General features: G+C 40.7%; 1 protein-coding gene across 3 annotated transcripts in view; it reads right to left on the reverse strand.

Annotated features, from left to right (window-relative positions):
• frzb (frizzled related protein) overlaps positions 1 to 19,246 on the reverse strand; it is a 31,047-nt gene extending 11,801 nt beyond the window's left edge. For 2 of the 3 annotated variants that reach the window (XM_036004490.1, XM_036004491.1), the window contains exons 1-5: positions 18,730 to 19,207; positions 9,837 to 10,085; positions 5,934 to 5,969; positions 5,641 to 5,700; positions 4,544 to 4,609 (exon numbers count right to left, since the gene is read on the reverse strand). In XM_036004490.1, the coding sequence (XP_035860383.1) occupies positions 4,544 to 4,609; positions 5,641 to 5,700; positions 5,934 to 5,969; positions 9,837 to 10,085; positions 18,730 to 19,192 (874 nt within the window). In that variant the 5' untranslated portion in view covers positions 19,193 to 19,207. Of the gene's footprint in view, positions 1 to 4,458; positions 4,610 to 5,640; positions 5,701 to 5,933; positions 5,970 to 9,836; positions 10,086 to 18,729 lie in introns of all 3 variants that reach the window. The other variant, XM_031294826.2, reaches the window with a different exon arrangement.
• Between the last annotated feature and the right edge of the window lie 4,680 nt (positions 19,247 to 23,926).

The raw sequence follows: 23,926 nt of genomic DNA on the forward strand, positions 1-23,926 counted from the left end.
ACACTGGACACTGCACACGCAGGGCAGGGTTTCTAAACTCTTGGTTTTAAGAATAAAACCTTGAAAAATTATTTAAATTGTCTCTGGCCCAAGATATCTCACAGCTCTCTGTGTGTCTGTTTCCTTGCTTCTTTTCTTTGTGTTGGCGTTCTAACCTCTGGTGGATTTCTGAGGACTATGGTTAACTGCTCCTCAGATCTCTGCAGGGTAAATCCAGACAGCTAGCTAGACTATCTGTCCAATCTGAGTTTTCTGTTGCACGACTAAAACTACTTTTGGATGTACACACGTTCCACCAAAACAAGTTTCTTCCCGAAGCTATTTTGCAGAGGCACCGTGGCTCCGCCCGGGGCTTAGCACCGCTCAAGATGATTGTGATTAGGGCTGCAACTAACGATTATTTTCATAGTCGATTAATCTGTCGATTATTTTCTCGATTAATCGATTAGTTGTTTGATCTATAAAAATGTCAAAACATGGTGAAAAATGTGGATCAGTGTTTCCCAAAAAGCCTAAGATGACGTCCTCAAATGTCTTGTTTTGTCCAAAACTCAAAGATATTCAGTTTACTGTCACAAAGGAGAGAAGAAACTAGAAGATATTCACATTTAACAAATCTTATCTTTTTTAATAAAAAAATGACTCAAACGATTAATCGATTATCAAAATAGTTGGCGATTAATTTAATAGTTGACAACTAATCGATTCATCGTTGCACCTCTAACTGTGATTGGTTTAAAGAAATGCCAGTCAACCAGAGCACATTTTTCTCCCATCCCAGAATGCTGTGTGGACTAGCGAGAGTCTGGCAATGCGAGACTAGTACCAGAGTGGTGTAGCAGTGTTGGATTTGACTGTAAAACCAGTGTTAATTAGCAAAGAGAGAGCGCCAGCTGTCAACTTATAAAGACCACCTTGTTGTGCACTCTGACGTGCCACCACGCTTCACTGAACTACTTCGTTGTGATTATATCTGAATATTTTGAAAGTGAGCTCTTGTTTTTAATGACGGCTGATCTACCCCAAATGGATTCTGTGGCCAGAGGCATTAGCGAGCTCAAGAAGTCCACATGGAAATCTCTGATGGATTTGCCAAAAAAAGCCTTTGTGCGCTCTGTAATCATGTGGAAAAGCCTTTCTGGGCATTTAGCTTCAGTGTGTCTAATTTAATCTAAGTAAACGAAATCTTTCCCTCTACATGAAGAGGAGGAAAAACAAGTCAGAGAGAAAGAATCCGCTCAAGAGTTTCGTGATACTAAAAAAGAACCTCATCCAACAGAAGAGTGATGTGCGTGATGTTGAGATCTCTTATTTCCAAAAAACTTCTGAGCACATCTCTGGTAAACACAAGATTTAAAGCTACAGTGCGTTACTATTTTATATAAATTAATGTCCCATTACATTTAAAGGACAATTCCGGCGCAAAATGAACCTAGTGGTTAACAACGTGTACCAAGTCGAATGTTCTCTGGGATATGTTGTCTGTGGGATGCTAATCAAATGCGTCTCTAGCTTTAAACTAGCCACATCAAACCAGTGGTTAGCTGCTAATGCTACCTTTCGGGGCACATGGTAAATCACTATTTCTACACCACTAACAAGGCTCAAAATAGCACCACACTTCAACAGTAGCATAATGAGGGTCCCTACATGCAAACCGAAGCATTGAGAACCGCGTGTAAACATTAACGCTACTGTCTTTATAATCTATCTTTTTAATAAACTGCCTGTACACTTACAAAGTTCTCAATGCTTCGGTTTACATGTAGGGACCCTTATTATGCTACTGTTTAAGTGTGGTGCTTGAGCCTTGTTAGTGGTATAAAATAGTGATTTACCATCTGCCCCGAAAGCTAGCGTTAGCAGCTAACCACTGGTTTGCGGTAGCTTGTTTAAAAAGGTCCCATGACATGAAAATGTCACTTTATGAGTTTTTTTAACATTAATATGAGTTCCCCCAGCCTGCCTATGGTCCCCCAGTGGCTATATATAGTGGCATTTCGGGAAAGAGACTTCAGATACAGTATTAGGGGACCACTAAGGTCTATATAAAAGAGACTTCAGAACAGTATTAGGGGACCACTAAGGTCTATATAAAGAGACTTCAGATACAGTATTAGGGGACCACTAAGGTCTATATAAAAGAGACTTCAGATACAGTATTAGGGGACCACTAAGGCCTATATAAAAGAGACTTCAGATACAGTATTAGGGGACCACTAAGGTCTATATAAAGAGACTTCAGATACAGTATTAGGGGACCACTAAGGCCTATATAAAAGAGACTTCAGATACAGTATTAGAGGACCACTAAGGCCTATATAAAAGAGACTTCAGATACAGTATTAGGGGACCACTAAGGTCTATATAAAGAGACTTCAGATACAGTATTAGAGGACCACTAAGGCCTATATAAAAGAGACTTCAGAACAGTATTAGGGGACCACTAAGGTCTATATAAAAGCATCCAAAGAGCACCATGTCATGGGACCTTTAAAGCTAGAGACGCATTTGATTAGCATGAAAACATATCCCAGAGAACGTTTGACTCGGTACACATATGTTATTAACCCCTAGGTTCATTTTGTGCCGGAATTGTCCTTTAAGCCATCGTCAATGAGTTGATACAAAGCTAATTAACCCTCTGTGGTCCGAGGGTGTTTTCAGACACTCAGAGGATTTTGGCATGCTCTGATATTGTTGTTAATTTAAACAAATCTAAGCAGTATTTTCAAAGTACCATGACTTTGTTTGTATTCAGCACAAGTTCAGTAAGTAAGTAATAAGTTTAATCAAAGATCCTTTATACTAAAGATAGCGCATTTCAAGCAGCGCCAATGGTATGAAACGGTCCTCACTTCCTGTCTGCTAAAGGGGCGTGGCCTCGTTTGAAAGTGTAGCGAACGTCGTATGGATGAAAAGTTATATTTGAATAATTTATTAATATGTTCTGTTGCTAACGTTAGATATTTACACATCTAAAAGACATCACGGAGATTAGTTTATTAGGGCGCTCACGAACGTTAGCTGACGTTAGCTTCTCTGTGTAGCCAGATCTTGCGAGAGTTCGATGAGACAGAAACAGGTCTCAAACAAAGTTCATGACTGTACTTCTTTTTTGTTGTTAAAAGTAGTTTTGGAAGTGTGCCAGAATTTGTTCAAAAACAGTGCCTTACCCATTGTGACGAACTGTTTTGGCCACTTGATTGTGATTGTGTGAAGTTTTAGGTATGTAAGAAGCACAAACACTTTCATCTGCTCCTTTGTTTTATACAACTAATTTGCAATCTAAAAAAAGTATGCCTTTTGGTTTTGTGACCAGGAACTGGTGATGGGAGGGGTAATGGCTCTTTTCACTTAATATGCAAAAGAACTGTTCACAGCTTATTATGGAAATGTACCAACAAACCACCACAGACGTCACACCAATTGCCCCCTTCTACTTATAGTCTTATCAATATGCGTTTTCTTTATTGGACTTTTGTGTTTGTCTTATTATAACATGTAGGTGCAGTAGGTAAGACTTATAAAACTAACTTTCTGTCATATTTGCTGAAACTGACCCTACGTTCCAGTAGAACTACATGAAGCAGGTAATTAAAAAAATCCAGCTCCTCTGGCTCCACCTACAGCCTGTAGTGTGATTTGCAAAAATCCTCCTGTTCAGATGCACCAATCAGGGCCAGGGGGGGTGTCTAACTGCGTGTCAATCACTGCTCATGCACACGCATTCATTCTCCCTTGTGGGGGGAGGGGCTTAGGAGACCATTTTGGGCTTAAGCAGAAAGGGGGGAGGGACTAAGAAGTTGTCACCTTTAATATAACTAGTACAGTGCCCGTTCAAAATGTGCCGTTTGGAACTGGCCGATGGCTTGGCCTGTGCTATTGCTGAGTGTAGTTTTCTCCAGAACCATTGTACCCCAAAATAACTTACAGAAGGACCCCAAAGCACTTAGTAACTTAACTGTATACTGCTGACTTACTGTGTACTTCTACTTCAGTGGAAAACATTGTACTACTGCATTTACCTGACAGAGAAATGTTACTGGTTACACCTGCAGATTCAGATTTTACTCACACAATATCACAATTAAAATGTGGAGTAAAAATGTGGAAACATTTGCCTCTGGAATAAAATGTGGAAGGCAATGAAAATAAAGAGTTTTTGTTTAAACTACATTTTAGTGTCGTCTTATCGTGAAGGGTAGACACAGAAGAGCCAGCGTTATGGCAGCGTTTTTGGTTTGTTTTCCTCAACCTTTATTGTGTGGTCGTTTAGTTTAATTCAGTTTATTAATATCCAACACTGTCCAAACCGCGCCAAATTCCAAACTCCAAGTTCATTGGGTACCCAGGAAGCCAAACGTGAAGTACATCGGATGAATGGTTCTCGAGATATTTGAAAGGCACACACACACGCACACACACACACACACACACACACACACACACACACACAATGCTCACATCAACAAACTTATTTTTATCATCTCATAATTACTGATCAATGTGTAAAACAGAGTGAAAGTCCCAGATGACTCACCGTAGTTGTAGTTGCTCTTCATGTAGTTTTTCAAACTCATCTTGACGTTCTTACACTTACAGCGATCTACAGACACACAAACAAACACAAAGTGGGTGAAAACCAGACATACAGAAACTGTGTTCAGGCTCTTTGAAAGTCCACATTTCCAGGCTGAATTTGTCACTTTGTGTTCACATTATATGAGACGAATCCTAAACATGGGAAAAAGTCCCATGTTTAGGAATTGCGAGCATTAGGGTTAAGTCAGGATGGTTGTTAGGTATGTATGGACTTATCTAACTCTGGGGGATACGGTGAATAAGCTAAAGTCCCAATAAGTCGGCGTGTTCCTTTAACATTCAGTCCTCTAAAGGCCGAGCCCCTCCACAGAGGTAGAGACAGGTAAACAGGGTTGGGGCTAGAAGGGATACAGCTTCGTCCGGAAGTTACGCAAAATCTAGTCTCACATTGCCGGACCTTCCTCCACAGCGCTGTGGAGGAGGGTCTGGCTAGTCCTCACAGCATTCCGGGATGGGAGAAAAACGTGCTCTGGTTTATTGGCATTTCTTTAAAGCAATCACAATCGTCATGGGCGGTGCTAAGCGCCGGACGGAGCCCTGGCGCCTCTGCAAAAATACCCTCAGGAAGGAACTTGTTTTGGTGGAACACGTGTACGATCAAAAGTAGTTTTAGTCGTGCAACAGAAAACTCAGATTGGACAGATAGTCTAGCTAGCTGTCTGGATTTACCCTGCAGAGATCTGAGGAGCAGTTAACCATAGTCCTCAGAAATCCACCGCAGTTTAGAACGCCAACACAAAGAAAGAGGAAGGGGACGGACATCCGGCCGAAAAGAGTGACATTCGGCTGAATTTGCGGCGGCACTGGAGCAATCCCGGAAGTGGAACGTCGTCGATATAGACTACGCAAAATCTAATCTAATCTAATATAATTGTAATACTTTCACCCTTCAAACGCGTATTCATTCCTCAGGAGTGTTTTAATCCAAACCGCGATCGGTTGTTTTGGTCCCTAAACTTAACTGTCTGTCTGTTTCTCGGCTAAACGCCGTAGCTGTATCCCTTTCTAGCCATAACCAGTAAACCGACAGGTTACCTCCACTTGGTTTACTGCAGTGAAGGTTGTTGGAGTCCATTGGGAAGTCTGGACTGGATTCTGTCAGAGGATCAAACCCAGAAAAAGGCAAATTGGTTAAACTGGTTTGTGTTCATGTGCATGCTAATGAGAAATACATAGTTTCTCTGAAGTGGTATGTCAGTTGTATTCACACAAAATGCTGTTTATGATGAAAATCAACCTAATATCTAAACAAACCGCTCACACAACAAGCTAGCTTCTAGGAAACAATCACAGTTTGGGTGGAGAGGATGTTCAAAGGTCAGCCTCACCTGGGTTACACCTGGCTGGGTCCTGGTAGTATGGATCTACAGAGACAGAGAGGCGCTGGTAATTGGCAAAGAATAGCAAATATTGAACCACCTTGCGGTTTTAACCAGTCACTCTATAGTAGGGGTGTAAGAAAGAAAAAAAAAAAAAAATCGATACACTTGAGTATCGCAATATTTTATTTAGCAATACTGTATTGATTTTCAAAAACACAATATCTATTTTTATTTTAAGTTTACGTGCAAAAAAAACCCATTCATGTTGTGTTTAAACCCCCTACCACTAGATGGCTATGCTGAGACGCACCACTAGTGTCCTTGCCTAACAGTGCCTAACAGTGCCTAACAGTGCCTAGCAGTGCCTGACTTTTTGCTAGAAGCTAACATTGTAGCTATGGCTGAACTTTGGCCTACTTTAGCATATAAACATTAGCTCACTAAGAACCTGTGAACCACAATCCCAAACTTGTACTGAACTGGTTACCTAAAGTAAACTTCCTTGACTTTTATGAACACCATGTTTTTTTTTTAAATATTAGTTTTTCTAAAAATACTTAAAAAAAAAAAAAAAAAAATCCCAATATATCACCTTACGCACAGTATCAAAATATATTGCAATATATTGAATCGTGACCCATGTATCGTGATACAGATTCTTGCCAACACACAGCCCTACTCTATAGTGTCCCTTAGAGGCTGCAGTGTTCATTACAGCCGCAATATGAAAGTAGATGACAGAATACACGGCATACTGATGTTTTAACTCACGTGTCAAACTCAAGGCGCGCGGACCAAATCCGGCCCCTTACAAATTTTGATCCAGCCCGCAAATCAATTTAGGTTCGCAAGAAATGTTTGCCCCCGCCTAGTTGTGCGCCACACCAAAAACTGAAAAACTGCAATTACGCGACATTTTAAGCAGAATTTTGGCAGATTTGCCGACTTTGAGACTTAGACATTCCCAGACAACCTGAGAGATTTCATATTCAGGCTGTGAAACAGGTTGTTGTGAGTCGGCTGTGTGGTAGCTGCTTTTAAAAATGTAATCATTGGTTTTGTTTGATTTGCTGAATTTTACGAAGGCTAAGGAACTTTTTTGCTGACTTTTTTAGGGCTTTATGTCGACCAAACTAAGTGAGAAGGCTATATATTAGACATTAGGGCTGGGCAATATATCAATATTATATCGATATCGTGATATGAGACTAGATATCGTCTTAGATTTTGGATATCGTAATATTGTGATATGACATACAGTAAGTGTGGTCTTTTACTGGTTTTAAAGGCTGCATTACAGTAAAGTGATGTACTTTTCTGAACTTACAAGACTGTTCTAGCGGTTCTATTATTTGCCTTTTCCCCACTTAGACATTATGTCCACATTACTGATGATTATTTATCTAAAATCTAAGTGTGAAGATATTTTGTTAAAGCACCAATTGTCAACCCTAGAATATCGCCGCAATATCGATATCGAGGTATTTGGTCAAGAATATCGCGATATGTGATTTTCTCCTTATCACCCAGCCCTATTAGACATGCAATAATACAGTCAAAAATATCCTCCTTTTTCGATAAAATAATCGAAAAATCGATAAATAATGTCAATAAACTACATGTCAGGCCCTTAATATGATTCTCATTTTTCAGTATGGCCCTTAGTGAAACTGAGTTTGACCTCCTGATTTAACTGTTGTTGGAGCCTTAAAAAAAAGTGAAGGAGTTCAAGTGTCTTGGGGTCTTGGCTGGAACGCAAGTTTGGCAGGTGAATGAATTTGAGCAGCGTTATTATTAGTAATGTGAATTCTGTACTGGACTGCCAGGGTGAATTTGATATCCTCCCCTATGGTTGTGAGCTTTGGGTAGGGACTGCAAAATTGACTGAAACACGACTGTGTCTATTGTGCAGATCTTAACAATACCCAACAATTGCGTTTCTTGTTAGGCGGCAAACTCTTGTGCAGGTAGTAGTTCTCGAGACAGCAAACGAGAAAGTAAGGTGACAAAGTATAAGAGTGATACATCCATCATCAGAAGGCAGATTTGGGGCGTTGGATGAGCCAAAGGACACAGGACTTGACACTAGGGCTGCAACTAACAATTATTTTCATAGTCGATTAATCTGTTGATTATTTTCTCGATTATTCGATTAGTAGTTTGATCTATAAAATGTCAGAAAATGGTGAAAAATGTGGATCAGTGTTTCCCAAAAAGACCAAGATGACGTCTTCAAATGTCTTGTTTTATCCACAACTCAAAGATATTCAGTTTACTGTCACAGAGGAGAGAAGAAACTAGAACATAGTCACATTTAGGAAGCTTGAATCAAAGAATTTTTACTTGTCTTAAAAAAATTACTCAAACCGACTTATCGATTACCAAAATAGTTGGCGATTAATTTAAGAGTTGACAACTAATCAATTAATCTTTGCAGCTCTACTTGACATGGTGTCAAAGTAAAAGTCAACTGTCATTTTGAAATGAACTGATGTTTAACAGGAGGGTGGCTGGTGTCTCCCTTAGAGATAGGGTGAGAAGCTCAGTCATCCGTGAGGAGCTCGGAGTAGAGCCGCTGCTCCTTCACGTCGAAAGGAGCCAGTTGAGGTGGTTCGGGCATCTGGTAAGGATGCCCCCTGGGAGCCTCCTATGGAGGTGTTCCAGGCACGTCCAGCTGGGAGGAGGCCTCGGGGAAGACCCAGGACTAGGTGGAGGGATTATATCTCCAACCTGGCATGGGAACGCCTCGGGATCCCCCAGTCAGAGCTGGTTAATGTGGCTCGGGAAAGGGAAGTTTGGGGTCCCCTGCTGGAGCTGCTGCCCCCGCGACCCCACCCCGATAAGCGGATGAAGATGGATGATGTTTAACAAACTTATTCAGCAAAGGCATTTCCATATGTGAAAACCACCTCAAGTGTGAAAATGTTGCGGTTTCCATCCGGCTTTTCTAATGCGATACTTCAAAATGTGCATAAAAATACATGAATGCAAACATGGCTATAGTCTTGTTTACGCATCACCCGTTCCCACCAGGTGAAAGATTACTTCTCATTGGTTTAATTTTGTGCTTTTGGTCGTGCACTCTGTGTCAGAGCGTCTTTAAATGCAACAGCTAGCAGTGAATGAAGACAAACTGTTTGTGGCTGCTTTAGATTTCTGTTCCAACCGGAGACAAACTTTCGGATCAGCAACTTTCGGACTGGGGGTTGGCTGCTAAAAATCCCTGGAATGACATGGGAGCGATCAAACCGTGGCTGAACCTCAGCAAATCAACAAAATCACACCGAGGGAAAATCCCCAAACCCAGCTGAGCCGCGGCCGCTCGGAGATACGTGTGTATCGTTATGGAGGTCAAGGGGATTGAGAGGAGGGTTTTTTTTCAGGACTTGCTGGTTCCAGGACCTGTTTAAAGAAGCGGAGGACAGTGAGGGTTTTATTGAGTGTAAAAAGGAGTGGGCCGCCTGTATAAAGGAGCTCTTTGAGAAAGTCAGTGGGAGTGAAGTCGGAGGGGAAATGACTCACGCTATCTGTTCGGGAAGGAGCAGAAACAAACTGCTGAGAGAAGAAACCTGATAGAAAACAGCGATAGGGCTCAGCTAAGCTGGGAAAACTGCGTCCTGAGAGAGAAAGTGTAGCGTGTCACAATTCTAAAATATCGTACTAATCTGATACATGCCGATGTGGAACAAGTACTCGGATCAGCGTAGGAAGAAATATCCCCGGTGGCTCCCCTGGTTTATAGATAGATAGATACATACATTTCCTTTTTCTACATTTTCACTTACTCTTAGCCATGTCTCTGCTTTTTTGCCCCTCTTGTACAAAGCAGTTAACATGTTTTTGACCTCAGCTGCCCTGGAAGACAAATCTCAGTCATAAATATACTAAAAGTTAACAGCGTAGTGATACCTGGTCCCTCTGCCTTGACGATGGCCTCCGGTGAGATGCAGACTCCGCGGTCGTACAGCGGCAGCTCGCTGCAGGCCAGGCTGTCGGGCCAGCTGTGGTTGTAGCGCTTCATTACCGGCTCGCAGCCGTTCTTTGCCCGCTCGCACACCGCCTTGCACGGTTTGATGGGCTCGTGCTGGAAGTCGATGGTGCAGATGGGAGCGTACATGGCACACAGGAAGAAGAGCAAATCCGGACTGCAGCCGGTACCTGAACAGGCAGGGAAACACAGAGTGTTAATGGGAGCGTTTCTCTAATCGATCAGTGAGAATATCTATAATATACTGTATGAGTTGAGTCACTTTAACCCTCCTGTTGTTCCCCCGGGCAAATTTGACCCATTTTCAAAGTTTCTAGATCAGAAATTTGAGTTTCTTTCAACCAAATTGTCAAAAAAAAGAACCTGGATTGTTCCCTGCAACGCTCTTTACAAGTAAAATAAATGATCAGTTCACTGCTTTCATTGAATTTGGATGATTTATTCAACCTGTGAAGACATCGTTATAGCGGACCGCTAACGTTAGACCCAGCGTTAGTGGGTCAGCGGACCCAGCCAGCTGTTCAGCTCATTCAAGCACGGCGGAACCAAGCAAGCCAGCCGGTGTTAGTTGGCTAACGTTAGCTTGCTAACTCCACCTTAATGTTACCCCCTCGCCACATTGTTCACAGAAAACGAGCTGAAAAAAGCTGTGTGTGTGTGGATGAAGCATAAAGTTAATTTGACTCATTTAGCGGCTGGCTCTCTGCCTCGTAACGTTACTACTCCGCTGCTCGTTTATCCGTTACTGCAAAACCTCACCTCCGCGACTTGCCGGAAGTCGGCTTATTATCGGAAGCTTATCTTTAGCACGACAATGGTACAGATAAAAATGGCTGCTGCTCTGACCATTCTGCCCAGTTGATTTGAATGGAAATGTCCTTTCTATCCATTTTATTTCTATGGGCCGGATAGTGACTGCCACATCATGCTGTCGGTTTCACTCAGGACAGGACCAGACAGAGTTCAACACTGGGAACAGGACTGCAGAGTGGCAGGACTGAGGTTTGGCTGCACAGCTTCACAACTGAGTCCCAGAAATACTTTGAACTTGTGACCTGAAACTGCTTCCTGCGTTTTGGCCTGCAGATCATTCATTAGGGACATTTTTCTGGCACTGCCTTTCCACTTTCTCTCCACTCCTCCGACCTCAGCTGAGCTCTGACTTCAGCCAAAAGCTAAAATGTATTTATCGAAGACAGATGTGCATGCATCGTGAAATGTCACAGCAGTAAATGAGGTTGTCCACGTCCATGCCTTTAAATTTGAATTTTTTTTATTTTTTTGTTTAAACGTTTACATCATGCCAAAAAGTGCTGTTCAAAGTTCAGTTAGCTAACTCACTGCATCATATCTGTGAATCAGTGATGGAGTAGTCGAGTCCTGGACTCGAGACGCTATTCTTTGGACTTGTGACTCGACTGGGACTCGCACACTGATGACTTGGACTTGGACTCAGACTCGAGGATTCATGAAATAGGACTCGGAAGTTGGATAAAGTTTCTGACTACTGGTATGTGTAATAAGCAGTGGAATTTTGCTATTCTCAGGACTGGTGACTCGACTCGGACTCTTTGGTGACTTGGACTTGAACACTGGGGACTCAAGACCTGACTCGGACTTGACAGTTGGTGACTCGACTACAAAACTGCTGTGTATATTTTGTAGCTGCATTTTAAATTTCTTCATGAAATGCATAATGATACTTGCGGTATCTAAAACGGTTATTCACAGGGGAAAACAAAACAAAAGCGTACATAAGAAAGTAAAGAAAAAAGTTGACTAGGGCGCTTTTGTAGTAAAATTAAAAAAAAGAACTGGCAGCGTTTTGGCTCCAAAAAGCAGCCGAGAGTGTCTTTTATTGCTAAGACAACAGCTACTGCTACAGTATCCTAGCTAGAGCGCTACGTGGAGCGGTGCTAACGTTAGATAAAACAAAGTGGTGGAGAGAGCTAGAGAAAGAACAGAGAGAGAGAGAGAGAGAGAGAGAGAGAGAGAGAGAGAGAGAGAGAGAGAGAGAGAGAGAGAGAGGTGCTAATGTTAGATAAAACAAAGCGAGTTCCCTGTACAGGGAGCACCCTATAATATCGCTACCGTATAACTCACTATGCTCCGACTCCATTTTTTCTTGTTGCTATGGAAACGACAGATCTGGCTACTCTGCTTGTCATTAGTCGGCTGTCAAAAAAGCATGACGTAGTTTGTTTTTTTCAGAAAAGTTGAACTTTTTTCAACTTCAAAAAGACGCTCCGAGCTGCAAAAAGAAGTCGGCGGTGACGTTTCAGGACTTTTTTCGAAAACACGGTTTTCTCCGTAGGATTATAATGTAAAACAGACGCTGGCAGCTTAAAAAAAAAAAAGACGCCGAGTGTGAAAATAACTTTAATGTGTATAAAACAGGTTTCATGCACGGGTGAATTTAGAGATTTTGGTCTGTTTATGTTCCCCAACACTTGTTCTTTCAGACTAGTGGAAAGAAAACATTTATTTTACTAAACGTTGTCTATTTGTGCCTGTAGATTTCTCCTAAATTCACAGAGATTCACTGCAGAGAGAGACATCAAGACAAAGAAAGTGAAACTGGGGAAAACAGGAGACTGTAAACAACAAAAGAAAAAAAACTATCAACATTTTACAGTTTACAGACGGAGATGGTGTATGTACAGAACGTGCAGGTTTGCAGAGCAGCGTTATTAGCTCAACTTATCTAAAACACACACAGGTTGTGATATTGGGTATCAGCTGGAGTGTTGAAGGAGGAAGAGAAAACACAAAGAACTGGGAAAAAAAGAGAAAGGTTTCACCAGTTCCAGTCCGTTAAATATTGAAGTAGCTGTCTTCATTTAAATGTATTTTGCACAAAGCTAATATTGTTTCTGTGTGTTTAAAAAGGGTGGATTGTAATTTGTTATGTGCAATACACTCTGCACTTTATCAATTTTATTATTTTATCTCGTCTCTTTTTAAAGTTGTATTTTATCATCTTTATTCACTTCTTATTTCAAATATTTTTCTTGTTGTATATTTTTGGATCTCGCACTTCCGCATTCCCATATGCCTTTTTATTCGGGCTCCTTCTGTCATTGATGACTGGCAGTATGAATGTGTAAATATGTCTCGGTGGACTGAATCTGAATTAAATATATATAAAAAAAAAGCTATCTGTATCTGTTCCCCAAGTAGTAGTTTATATTGAAGTCGTTCCACTTCCGGGACTGCTCCGTTGCCGCAGGAAATTCCGCTGGATGTGCCTCGTTCGGCCAGATTGTCCGTCCCCTTCCTCTTTCTTTGTGTTGGCGTTCTAACCTCTGGTGGATTTCTGTGGACTATGGTTAACTGCTCCTCAGATCTCTGCAGGATAAATCCAGACAGCTAGCTAGACTATCTGTCCAATCTGAGTTTTCTGTTGCACGACTAAAACTACTTTTGAACGTACACATGTTCCACCAAAACAAATTCTTTCCCGAGACTATTTTGCAGATGCACCGTGGCTCCGTCCGCCCAAGATGATTGTGATTGGTTTAAAGCAGTGTTTCTCAAATGGGGGTACATGTACCCCTAGGGGTACTTTGAAGAACTGCAGGGGGTACGTAAGATTTTTTGCAAAATGTTTTTCAGTTACAAGGCTGTTGTCCAGAACATTGTTCCTCTTTATGTAGACTTTTGTATCGCCTTCTTGTGACCTATTCTTGCCTTCCTTCCTTCTACTGTCCTACTTTTTACAAGTTTCTCGCTTTTTTCGAAGTTATATCACTGTTTTTGAATTTCTTTTGACCTATTCGTGCCTTACTTCCTTCTTTCTACGGTCTTTTTCCAAGGTTTTGTCACCTTTTCAGTTTTTGTCACATTTTCTCATCAGAATTTAAATGTTTTCCAGGTCCAAGGCTGTTGTTTAATAAATCTATAGCTGACAGCGCTGTACTGTTCCTCTTTATATAGAATTTTTTTCTACCAAAAATGATCTAGCGCTGGTCAGGGGTTCCTTGGCTTAAAGAAACAATTCAAAAAGATACATGTACATTATTGAAAGAAGTTTGAGAACCACTGGTTTAAAGAAATGCCATTAAACCAGACTATGTTTTTCTTCCATCCAGGAATGCTGTGTGGAGTATAGCCAGACCCTCCTCCGCAGCGCTGTGGAGGAGGGTCTGGCAATGCAAGACTACCGTAGTAGTCCCCCAGGAGAGTGATATGTGGTTTGACCGTCTTGGATCTATAGTCAAACCAGAAACCAACAGTGGGCTGTAACTCTGACCAACTCATTCAAATATGGCCGCTTTATCACGGACTGCTGTTACAGGAGCCAACGATCTTTTCCCTTCTTGAGTAAACTCATCAGAACGATGGCTTTCCACAAAAATGTTCCCATAATCTCTGAGTGATCTGACTTTAAGGTTTCCTGTCGCTCAGTCAGAAGAGTTCAGACCAGATCCAGCTCTGGCAAACTGGTTTTATTCCTCCTGTAGATGTTAAACAGGAGAATGAGAAGCCACAGCCGCTGCCAGTGATCTGGATCCTGAGAAAGTTATAGTTTGGGGCAAATTATTCGTTTTTGTCTCTTAGATTTCTGCCTCAACTCTAATAAAATGAAGGTGAATTCAGTCTGTGTGAGGCTTGCAGCAATTAAATGTTGGATTTAAAGAGGATCAACGGCATATTTCCAGGATAATGGCCTTCCGATCTCTGGGTGTTGCCGTTCTCAAACTCCCTTCTCGTTAGGAAACAACAACAAACTTGGCAAGTTTTGAAAAATATTTGGATGGTGCAACAAGGCGGGCCTGCTTGGTTCTTTCAGAGAATGATTGTAAATATTTACAAGGAATATGTTTAGGTCATTTCCTCTCTAACTGGGACGTTTTGGGACTGATTGGTGGGATTGCTGTGGACCAAGTACACACGGAGATACACTGGTAGGAGATAATGAGATCTAACCATGTATCAGCTAATTTAAATAGCTCATGTTACTGTATTGTGTCAACAGTTAACTTCATTTAATATTGTATGTGGAGTTTTCTTTTGCAAATGTTCCACCAAAACAAGTTCCTTCCTGAGACTATTCTGCAGAGCCACCGTCGCTGCGTCCGGAGCTTAGCGCCGCCCAAGACGATTATGATTGGTTTAAAGAAATGTAAACAACCCAGATCGTTTCTTACTCCTATCCCAGAATGCAGAAAATTGAGTTGTCTGTGTTGGTGTCAGTCAGTTAATTAGTCCATTAAAAAGGTGCACTATAGTCCCTTTCCGACTGGAGGGATTTTTGCAGTTCCTAGAACATACAATTCCTAGAACCCTTTTTTTCTTGTGTCCCTCTGGCCGCAGTTCCTGTAACTCTTTCAGCTCCTACTTCAGGGCAGGGTCTTTTCCCTTTTCCATTTTCTGCATAGTTGTGGTTAGATGGCTGTGATTATAATAACAAAAGGTCAGTTCCTATGGCCACTTGGCCAGTGTGAATGCAAATGTCAAAAACCGGTTTTGGGGGAGAGTAGTTAGTAGAACTGTTTTGAAGTGGATTGTTCCTATAACTACGTTCATGTAACTACTTCATGACTTAACCTCGGAAAGAGGTTATGAGTTCCTGCATGGTTTCAGCGCCATTTCATTTTTGTCTCAAATCTTAGGCATCTCTCCTTGACCCGCTAGCTGCCTGCCCCCTGAACACACCGTGAAAAAGCCCGGTCTCGGGAGACAACACAGGGGTCGTAAACGTCAAACAAACACTAGAGGCACAGGCTGGGCACCAAAATACAACAAACCTGTTCCAGCCAGCGGTGTAGTCTACGTGATACGCAGGTATACGCAGTATACCCACTAAGAAAGCTCCAGGATTTCCATAGATCCACTTAAAAATGCCCAGTGACACGCAACAACATACTTCACATTATATTTTTGATATATTTTGAATTGTCATCGGTGTTTTTCGTCTTTGCATAGGCTAAATAAAAGGTATTTCCACCGTAAACAGGTGCATAAAAGTGTATCTGAATACAGGAAATGAAGTTGTTGATGCTTAAAATAACCCTGGGGGAGGACACTGATACCCCCCACTATGATATGCCCCCCCATATATATATATATATATATATATATATATATATATATATATATATATATATATATATATATATATATATATATATATATATATATATATATATATATATATATAGGCCAATATATTTATATACAGTACCCACTACAATACATTAGACTACACCACTGGTTCCAGCCAATCACCGACAAGATGGTTGGGGGAGGGGGTGGGGGTTAGTGACAGTTAGTCAGTCACGACATTTACGGAAACGTGGGGGGAGGGGCGAGCATGCTCTGTTTCGTTTTGAATTTACTTGGAACGTCAACAGAAGTGACGTCATGCAGGAACTCATAGTGCAAAATTCTGAGATTAAAGTGGCACTTTGGTCCTAACCCTCTTCCGTACTAAACTCACACAAAGTGCAACAAAGAGTTTGAGCCGAACTTAAGTTGTCCGTGTAGGTGTCAGTCAGTTCATTAGTTAATTAGGCTATTAAAGGAGTTTTAAATAAAGGGTAAAATACACCCTTTAAAAGCATTATTTATGTTAAACAAATATCACTAATACATAATGAATAGGCTATAGTATATAGTATATATATAGTATATTGTCATGATAAAGATTTAAAAACAAAAATGTCAACCAAATTAAAAAAAAAAAAAAAAAAAAAAAAAAAAAAAAGAGTTCTTAAATGTAAACGTCAGGCTGCACGTTGTGCACAGCAGTGAAATGGTAAAATAAATTCACATAATCTGAATGCTAAACTCTACGGACGGGGATTAGGGCCAAATGGAAGGGGATTAGGGCCAAATGGAAGGGGATTAGGGCCAAATGGAAGGGGATTAGGGCCAAATGGAAGGGGATTAGGGCCAAATGCGAAAAAGACATTTGAGTTCTGAGTTTGAAGTCTTAGTTCTGAGATTAAAGTGAGAATTCTTAGTTTATTTTCAGAACTCAAATATATTTTTCACATTGGCCCAAATCCTCTTCCGTACTAAAGTCATAAAGTGCAACAAAGCTCTGTGTTGGTGTCAGTCAGTTAATTAGTCCATTAAAGAGTTCATTAGCGGGATAATTAGTGACCAGACTTCTAGCAAATACCTTTAAAAAGGTGTTAGGAAGATATATAAAAAATAGAGAAGATACTCCTAAGACCTCAGAGTGTTAAAGAGAGAGTTCTGAGATTAAATGTTTGACTTTATTTTCAGAATTGAAATACACATTGGCCCTAATCCTCTTCAGTACTAAACTCAATGCAACAAAGCATTTGAGTTGTCTGTGTAGGTGTCAGTCAGTTAATTAGTGGCCAGTCATCTAGCAAACACCCTTAAAAAAGGTGTTAAGAAGATATGTATAAATCGAGAAAATGCCCTCAAACTTCAGAGGATTTAAGTCATAATTCTGACTTTAAAAAAACTCATGTACCCATACTGATGTGTCTCTGTTTATAATCTATATTTCTCAATAAAAAGAGGTTTAAAAATATATTTAAAAACTTCAGAGAATCTGCAACTTAGAAGTTTCATCCTGTCCAAACCAAATAGTTTGAAACTCCCTCCCCGATCCACTCTGGAAGATTACACTCTAAAGTTCTTACACTCTAGGGGACAGGTTTCATTACTGTACAATTTGTTTGTAAGTAAGTCTAAAGAGTCATCACAAAACTTACTACATGCGTGGAGAACAGACTTGCAGGAGAATATTACAGATGAGGAATGGTGAAAAGCATGTTCTCTAGCTCAAACCCAATCCATAAATACTAACTCCAAACTATTGCAATATAAGTGGATAAGTAGACTATACATAACCCCAGCTAAGTTGCATCGCTTTAATTCTAACATACCAGATACCTGCGTCAAATGTAATGACCAAAAAGGAACTTTATTCCATTGTATGTGGGAGTGTCCACAGATACTCTCATTCTGGAGGAAGGTGTTGGACCTGGCAAGCCAGATCACTGGCGAGGAGGTGCCCCTTAGCCCTAAATTATGCTTATTAAATCTCTACCCAGACTACACAGGCTTTATAACCTCTAACAAAGTTAGGTCTCTACTGAATATTTGTTTTTTAGAAGCCAAACGATGCATTGCTTGTTCTTGGAAATCAGACACGCCTTGTGGCACATCGCAATGGTTGAGGGGAATGACTTTTTACTTAGCTCTAGAAAAGATAAGTTACACAACAAAAAATAAGCTTGACAAGTTTTGGAAAATCTGGAGCATTTTCTTTAATTTTCTTGAGAATAACAGTATGGATGTGGATGATCGGAGTGATAACTAGCTGGACCAAGCGTTTTTATTCATTTATTTATTTATTTTATGTTTTTTTATAAATAATATAACATTCTCTAATGCCTGTAGTGTGCCATCTGTACTGTACGGTGTTGTGATAAACAGTGGCGGTATGTTTTTTCATGTAAGCATACACCTATGGATGTACAGACCTATGACTGTGGATACTACAGCTACTACATTTGATCCTTGGTCTTTTTTCTGTCTTATGTTATGTGCCTTATACTGTTTTTGTCTGTAAAAATGTACAAAAATTTCAATAAATAGGCCCACATGGTTTAAAAAAAAAACTTCAGAGGATTAAAGTCATAATTCTGACTTTATTCTCAGAACTCGAATATATTTTTCATATTGGCCCAAATCCTCTTCCGTACTAAACTCACATAAAATGCAATAAAGCGTTTGAGCTGTCTGTATAGGTGTCAGTCAGTTGATTAGTGCGCTAAAGAGTTAATTGGCGGGATAATTAGTGACCAGACGTCTAGCCTAACTCACCCAGCAGCCCTTCAAACTGCTCGATAGCCAGCACCGCGTTGTCCTGCGTGCTGTGGTGGAGGTGGTTCGGCATCTTGGTCATGTTCCACGGCATGGACCGGCACAGCGGGATACGCACCGACTCACAGGACGCCGCGCGGACCGCCGCAGCCGGCCACAGAGCGCAGGACACGGCCAGCAGAGACACGGAGAGTCCCGGGGAGAGCATGTCGGTCGCTCGCTCGGTCGGTTCAGAGAGGGGTACTAGTGGAGTCGCGGCAGTGCCGTCGGTGCTCCGGGGAAGTCTCGGCCACTCACGGTGAGTTAAATCCGAATAAGGACGTGATTTTGCTGCTGATTGGTGCTTTTTGTGCCGCTGCTGCGGTCCGGTGTGCAGGCAGCTCAAGGAAGCGGGAGGAGCTGCTTTCTTATTCAGACTTTCACCTCCTCCTCCTCCTTTTCCTCTATCCCTCCTTCTCCACATCTCCCCTCCTCTGCTTTCTTCTCCTCTCCTCTGCCCTCCTCCTCTTCTCTTATCCTCCATACTAAAAGATAGATTCCTTTTAGATGAAAAGTCAACACCAGTAAATCCGTTAAAAGCTCTAAAGTATGTTAGTCCATGTTCAAAAAGGAGTGGGAAGAAGTTAAAAACAACTTTTCTAGTCCTACCCCCTTTTTCTATTTTTGTACTTTAGTTAAATACAAAACTATTTTAATGGTTCACTTATTTATATATCTATTAATACACATAAATACATACATACATACATATTTACATACACACACATATGCACACTTGCATGCATACATACATACATACACATAAATACATACATACATACACACATACATATACATAAATACATACATACACACATACATGCATAATACACACATACATGTATAGTGCATACACAAACACATACATACATACATACATACATACATACATACACACACACACACACACACACACACACACACACACACACACACACACACACACACACACACACACACACACACATTCATACATACATACATGCATAGTGCATACACACACACACACACATACATACATACATACATACATACATACACACACACACACATACATACATACATACATACATACATACACACATGCATAGTGCATACATACACATACACACACACATACATACATACACACACACACACGCACATACATACATACATACACACATACATACATACATACATACATACATACATACATACATACATACATACATACACACACACATGCATAGTGCATACATACACATACACACACATACATACACACACATGCATACATACACACAAACACACACACATACACACACACACACACACACACACACACACACACACACATACATACTGTACATTCACACACGCATACATACACACACACACACACACACACACACACACACACACACACACACACACACACACACCTAGTAGCCTATAAATGATCACTTAATTCTGTGTTACATCTTTTAAGCCAACGTCATAACTTATTACCACTAGTTTTACACTTCTTTATGGAATTGATGGTGGATGAACCACATTTACATGAAATTATGCCTATTGTTTTAGTAAAATAAGCAGAAATTAGGAATTATCTTGACTAATAGTTAAGGTCAGAGAAAGATAGGTTTATGAATGATAAGATTTTCACCCGGGAATACCATGAAAGTAGTGATCATCATGGAACCATCCATGTTATTTTTGGGACATTTGGTTGAAAAGAAAGCCATATTTCTGATACAGGCACTTTGAAAACCTTTTAATTAGGGTTAAAGGGTCAGGAACTTACAAAACTGGTTTCAGATATTTTCTTATGAAGCGTCATTTAAAAAATCAAGTCACAAAATTGTTATTACAGTGCTTCTTTTTTATATACTGTATATATATATATATAAACAAAAATAAGGAAGGAAAAGAGAAAAAACAAGAGGCCCTAAACCCAACCCACAACAACCCACCCCTGACTGTGATCAGGATTCGGCGTGTCCTGCAAGATAAGATACCAAAGGTTGCCAAATAAAATTTTTGTCCTTATGGATGAACCAGATCCTCTCAAGGTGGAGTGTGACCATAATCACCGTGAGACATAACATCAGTGTTGGGATTTCTTCAGTAGTGTAGTCTTATCTACTGTAGTGGGTATACTGTACTGTATATTGGCCAGAATCTGCCTATGGGGTAGGGGCAGCCATATCATAGTGGGGGGTCAGGATGTCCTCCCCCAAGGAAGTTTGAGCATCAACGACTTCATTTCTTGTATTCAGATACACGTTTATGCACCAATTTACGGTGTAAATACCTTTTATTTAGTCTACGTGAAGAAGAAAATAACAGAAGACAATTCAAAATATCTCAAAAATATAATGGAAAGTATGTTGTTGCGTGTCATTGGACATTTTTACGTTTTTTTTTTCCAGAATAACAGTATACACTTTTTTACAGTGAGAATTTCATATGCCAAGAAGCACCGTTAAGACCGTGTCAGTTTCTTTGCTTCCATGGATGTCCCTAGAATTAGGAACTAACTAACTAAACAAACTAACTAACCAATGGAGGCAGCAGTAGAGCAGCAACTCCCGTGTTCTTCGAGGTAAAATGTCTGTTTTTGTCAAAGGAGTCTGGTGGCTTTGAAGAGAGCAGAGAGAACGGCTTCAGTTCCCCGTCGTAAAGGGATGTCTGACAGCAAGGTGAAGCGCTGAAAATATACTAAATATAGCGTCCACTAAAACTGATATTGACTAAACTTTTCACATGGTTACAACGTACTTCCTGTACAACTGCATCCAGTTAGCTGCTTGTGAAGAAAGACTCAAGGGGGTAAGCCTCTCCTCACAACCCGTACCTCCTATGGCGCCATTTTGATGCTACCAAGCCATCATCTCCCATTAGCATCCCATTGACTGCCATTCATTTTGACGTCACTTTGACAGAGAATAACTTTACATCTGAAGAGTTTAAAGACTCTATTTGTCCATTGTTTATTTCTAAAGAAACACGACAATGTATAAAAGGCTCCATTACCTTGTAGCTCACGTTATGGCTCCGTAGCAGACGTTTTTATAAAAATAGGCTAACGATTGGGTCATAACCACGAGACTTACTGTCTCATAGTAGAGGAATTACCGTATAGTACAGGAGAAGCTCTCAGGCAGTTTGGACTTCCATTAGCTGTTTAAGTTTAATTACTAATGTTAACTATCATTTTAGTGATCAGTAATTAGCCTGTGTCTATGTTATCTCCTTACATATACCTACGCTCTCCGTCTCTGCTAGATTGGGAATGATTGAGATTTCTCTTGGCACAGCTACCAGAAGACTTCCAACTTTCAGACAGGTTGCTCACGTCACATCTACGTCTTCAAGCTCACTTGGAGGCTGAAAAGATCTTCTAATATCCTTCACTGGTCTCCGTCCAGAGCAACAGGATCTGTTGGTCCATTATATATACTGTCTATGGAAAGACTCCATCTCCTAGCATGCCCTGCAGGAATCCTGCTGTCCTGTTATTAGGGCAACCCCTGCCATTAACACACAGTTAAGTAATGGAGTATCAACAGTTACTTTTGACTACTGTTGACCAGTGATGTAACTGTTTGACCGGCTGGTGCTGACCTTTGACCCCGGCAGGCTTCCTGCATTAACAGCTCTGTTATTGGGCCATTAAAGTGTGTGTGTGTGTGTGTGTGTGTGTGTGTGTTAGCAGTAATAGTTCTCAGATGTTGGAGGAGCTTCCCATGTTTGGGTTGAGTTACAGCCAACACACACACACACACACACACACACATGGTCTCTCCGGGTTTTCTGACTCATGAATCAACATGCAGAGAACTGATTCAGCACTTTTCCTTCTATCCCTCCCTCACTCCTTCTCTCTTTCTCTCTCTTTCTTTCCTTCTTTCGTTTTTTGTTGTCCGTTCTCATGATTTCATCGCTGCGAGTGTTTGTGTTTCTGACGTAAAAGCTGCTCACATTTGGCAGGAAAATCTTATCAGTGGAACACACACACACACACACACACACACACACACACACACACACACACACACAACCAAAAACCTCCTTATTCCTCATTTCCTCTTCTCTTTTCTCCTTCTTTACTCTTTTCTCCTCTTTATTCTTTGTTTCCTCTCCTTTTCTCTCCTTGTTTCCTTTGTCATTTTCTTTTGTCGCCTATTTTCTTTGTGAGATGTAAAACAAACTTCTGTAGAAACCTGACGTGTGTGTGTGTGTGTGTGTGTGTGTGTGTGTGTGTGTGTGTGTGTGTGTGTGTGTGTGTGTGTGTGTGTGTGTGTGTGTGTGTGTGTGTGTGTGTGTGTGTTGTGGGGAATAAAAAGGTCAGATTTCAGCCAGAAAACGGTTTCCCTCTCCGTGTGGAAATATTCTTGGAAACTACCTGAATCTTTTCCAACATAAATAAGACTGCAGCTGTACACACACACACACACACACACACACTGGGCTGAAAGTAATCTACAACAATTACAGATTTACAGAGAAGTTCAGGTCAGAGGAGCGTTAGAAGAGGACCTATAACGCGGTTCACTCCCGATGGACAGTTTTATGGTGTTATGCTAGTGGTGGCTAATGTAGCCTGGAACATCCCGCCTGCAGAGAATCCTCACACTCATGTGGTGTACACACACACACACACACACACACACACACACACACACACACACACACACACACACGTGTACATGATACCATGTTACATACTCTTAAGGCCGTGGTTCTTAAACTTTTCTCCATAATGTTCCCCCCTTTTGAATTGTTTTTTTTTTTTTTTTTTTTTTTGCCAAAAACTTTTCGGGAAAAAAAGACAGAAAGAAGGAAGTAAGGCAACAACAGTGACAAAAAAGTGACAAAAACCTTGAAAAAGGCGGAAAAAAAGCGACAAACTTGGACAAAAAGACGGAAGGAAGTAATGCAATAATAGGTCCAATGAAGGTGACAAAAACCACACGTTTGGTAGAAAAAGTCTATAAAGAGGTAGAATGGTCTGGCAACTGAAAAACATTTAAATGCTACATTTCAAATGTTTAGAATCCATCCCTTAATTAATTCGTTATTATAGTATAATTATTTTATGAGTTAATGATGACATATTTTTAAATTAGCATTTTGCAAAAAACTCTCTATCTGTCTGTCTGTCTGTCTGTCT

This window comes from Sander lucioperca, chromosome 8, assembly GCF_008315115.2.
Source record: "Sander lucioperca isolate FBNREF2018 chromosome 8, SLUC_FBN_1.2, whole genome shotgun sequence".
Taxonomy (NCBI): domain Eukaryota; kingdom Metazoa; phylum Chordata; class Actinopteri; order Perciformes; family Percidae; genus Sander; species Sander lucioperca.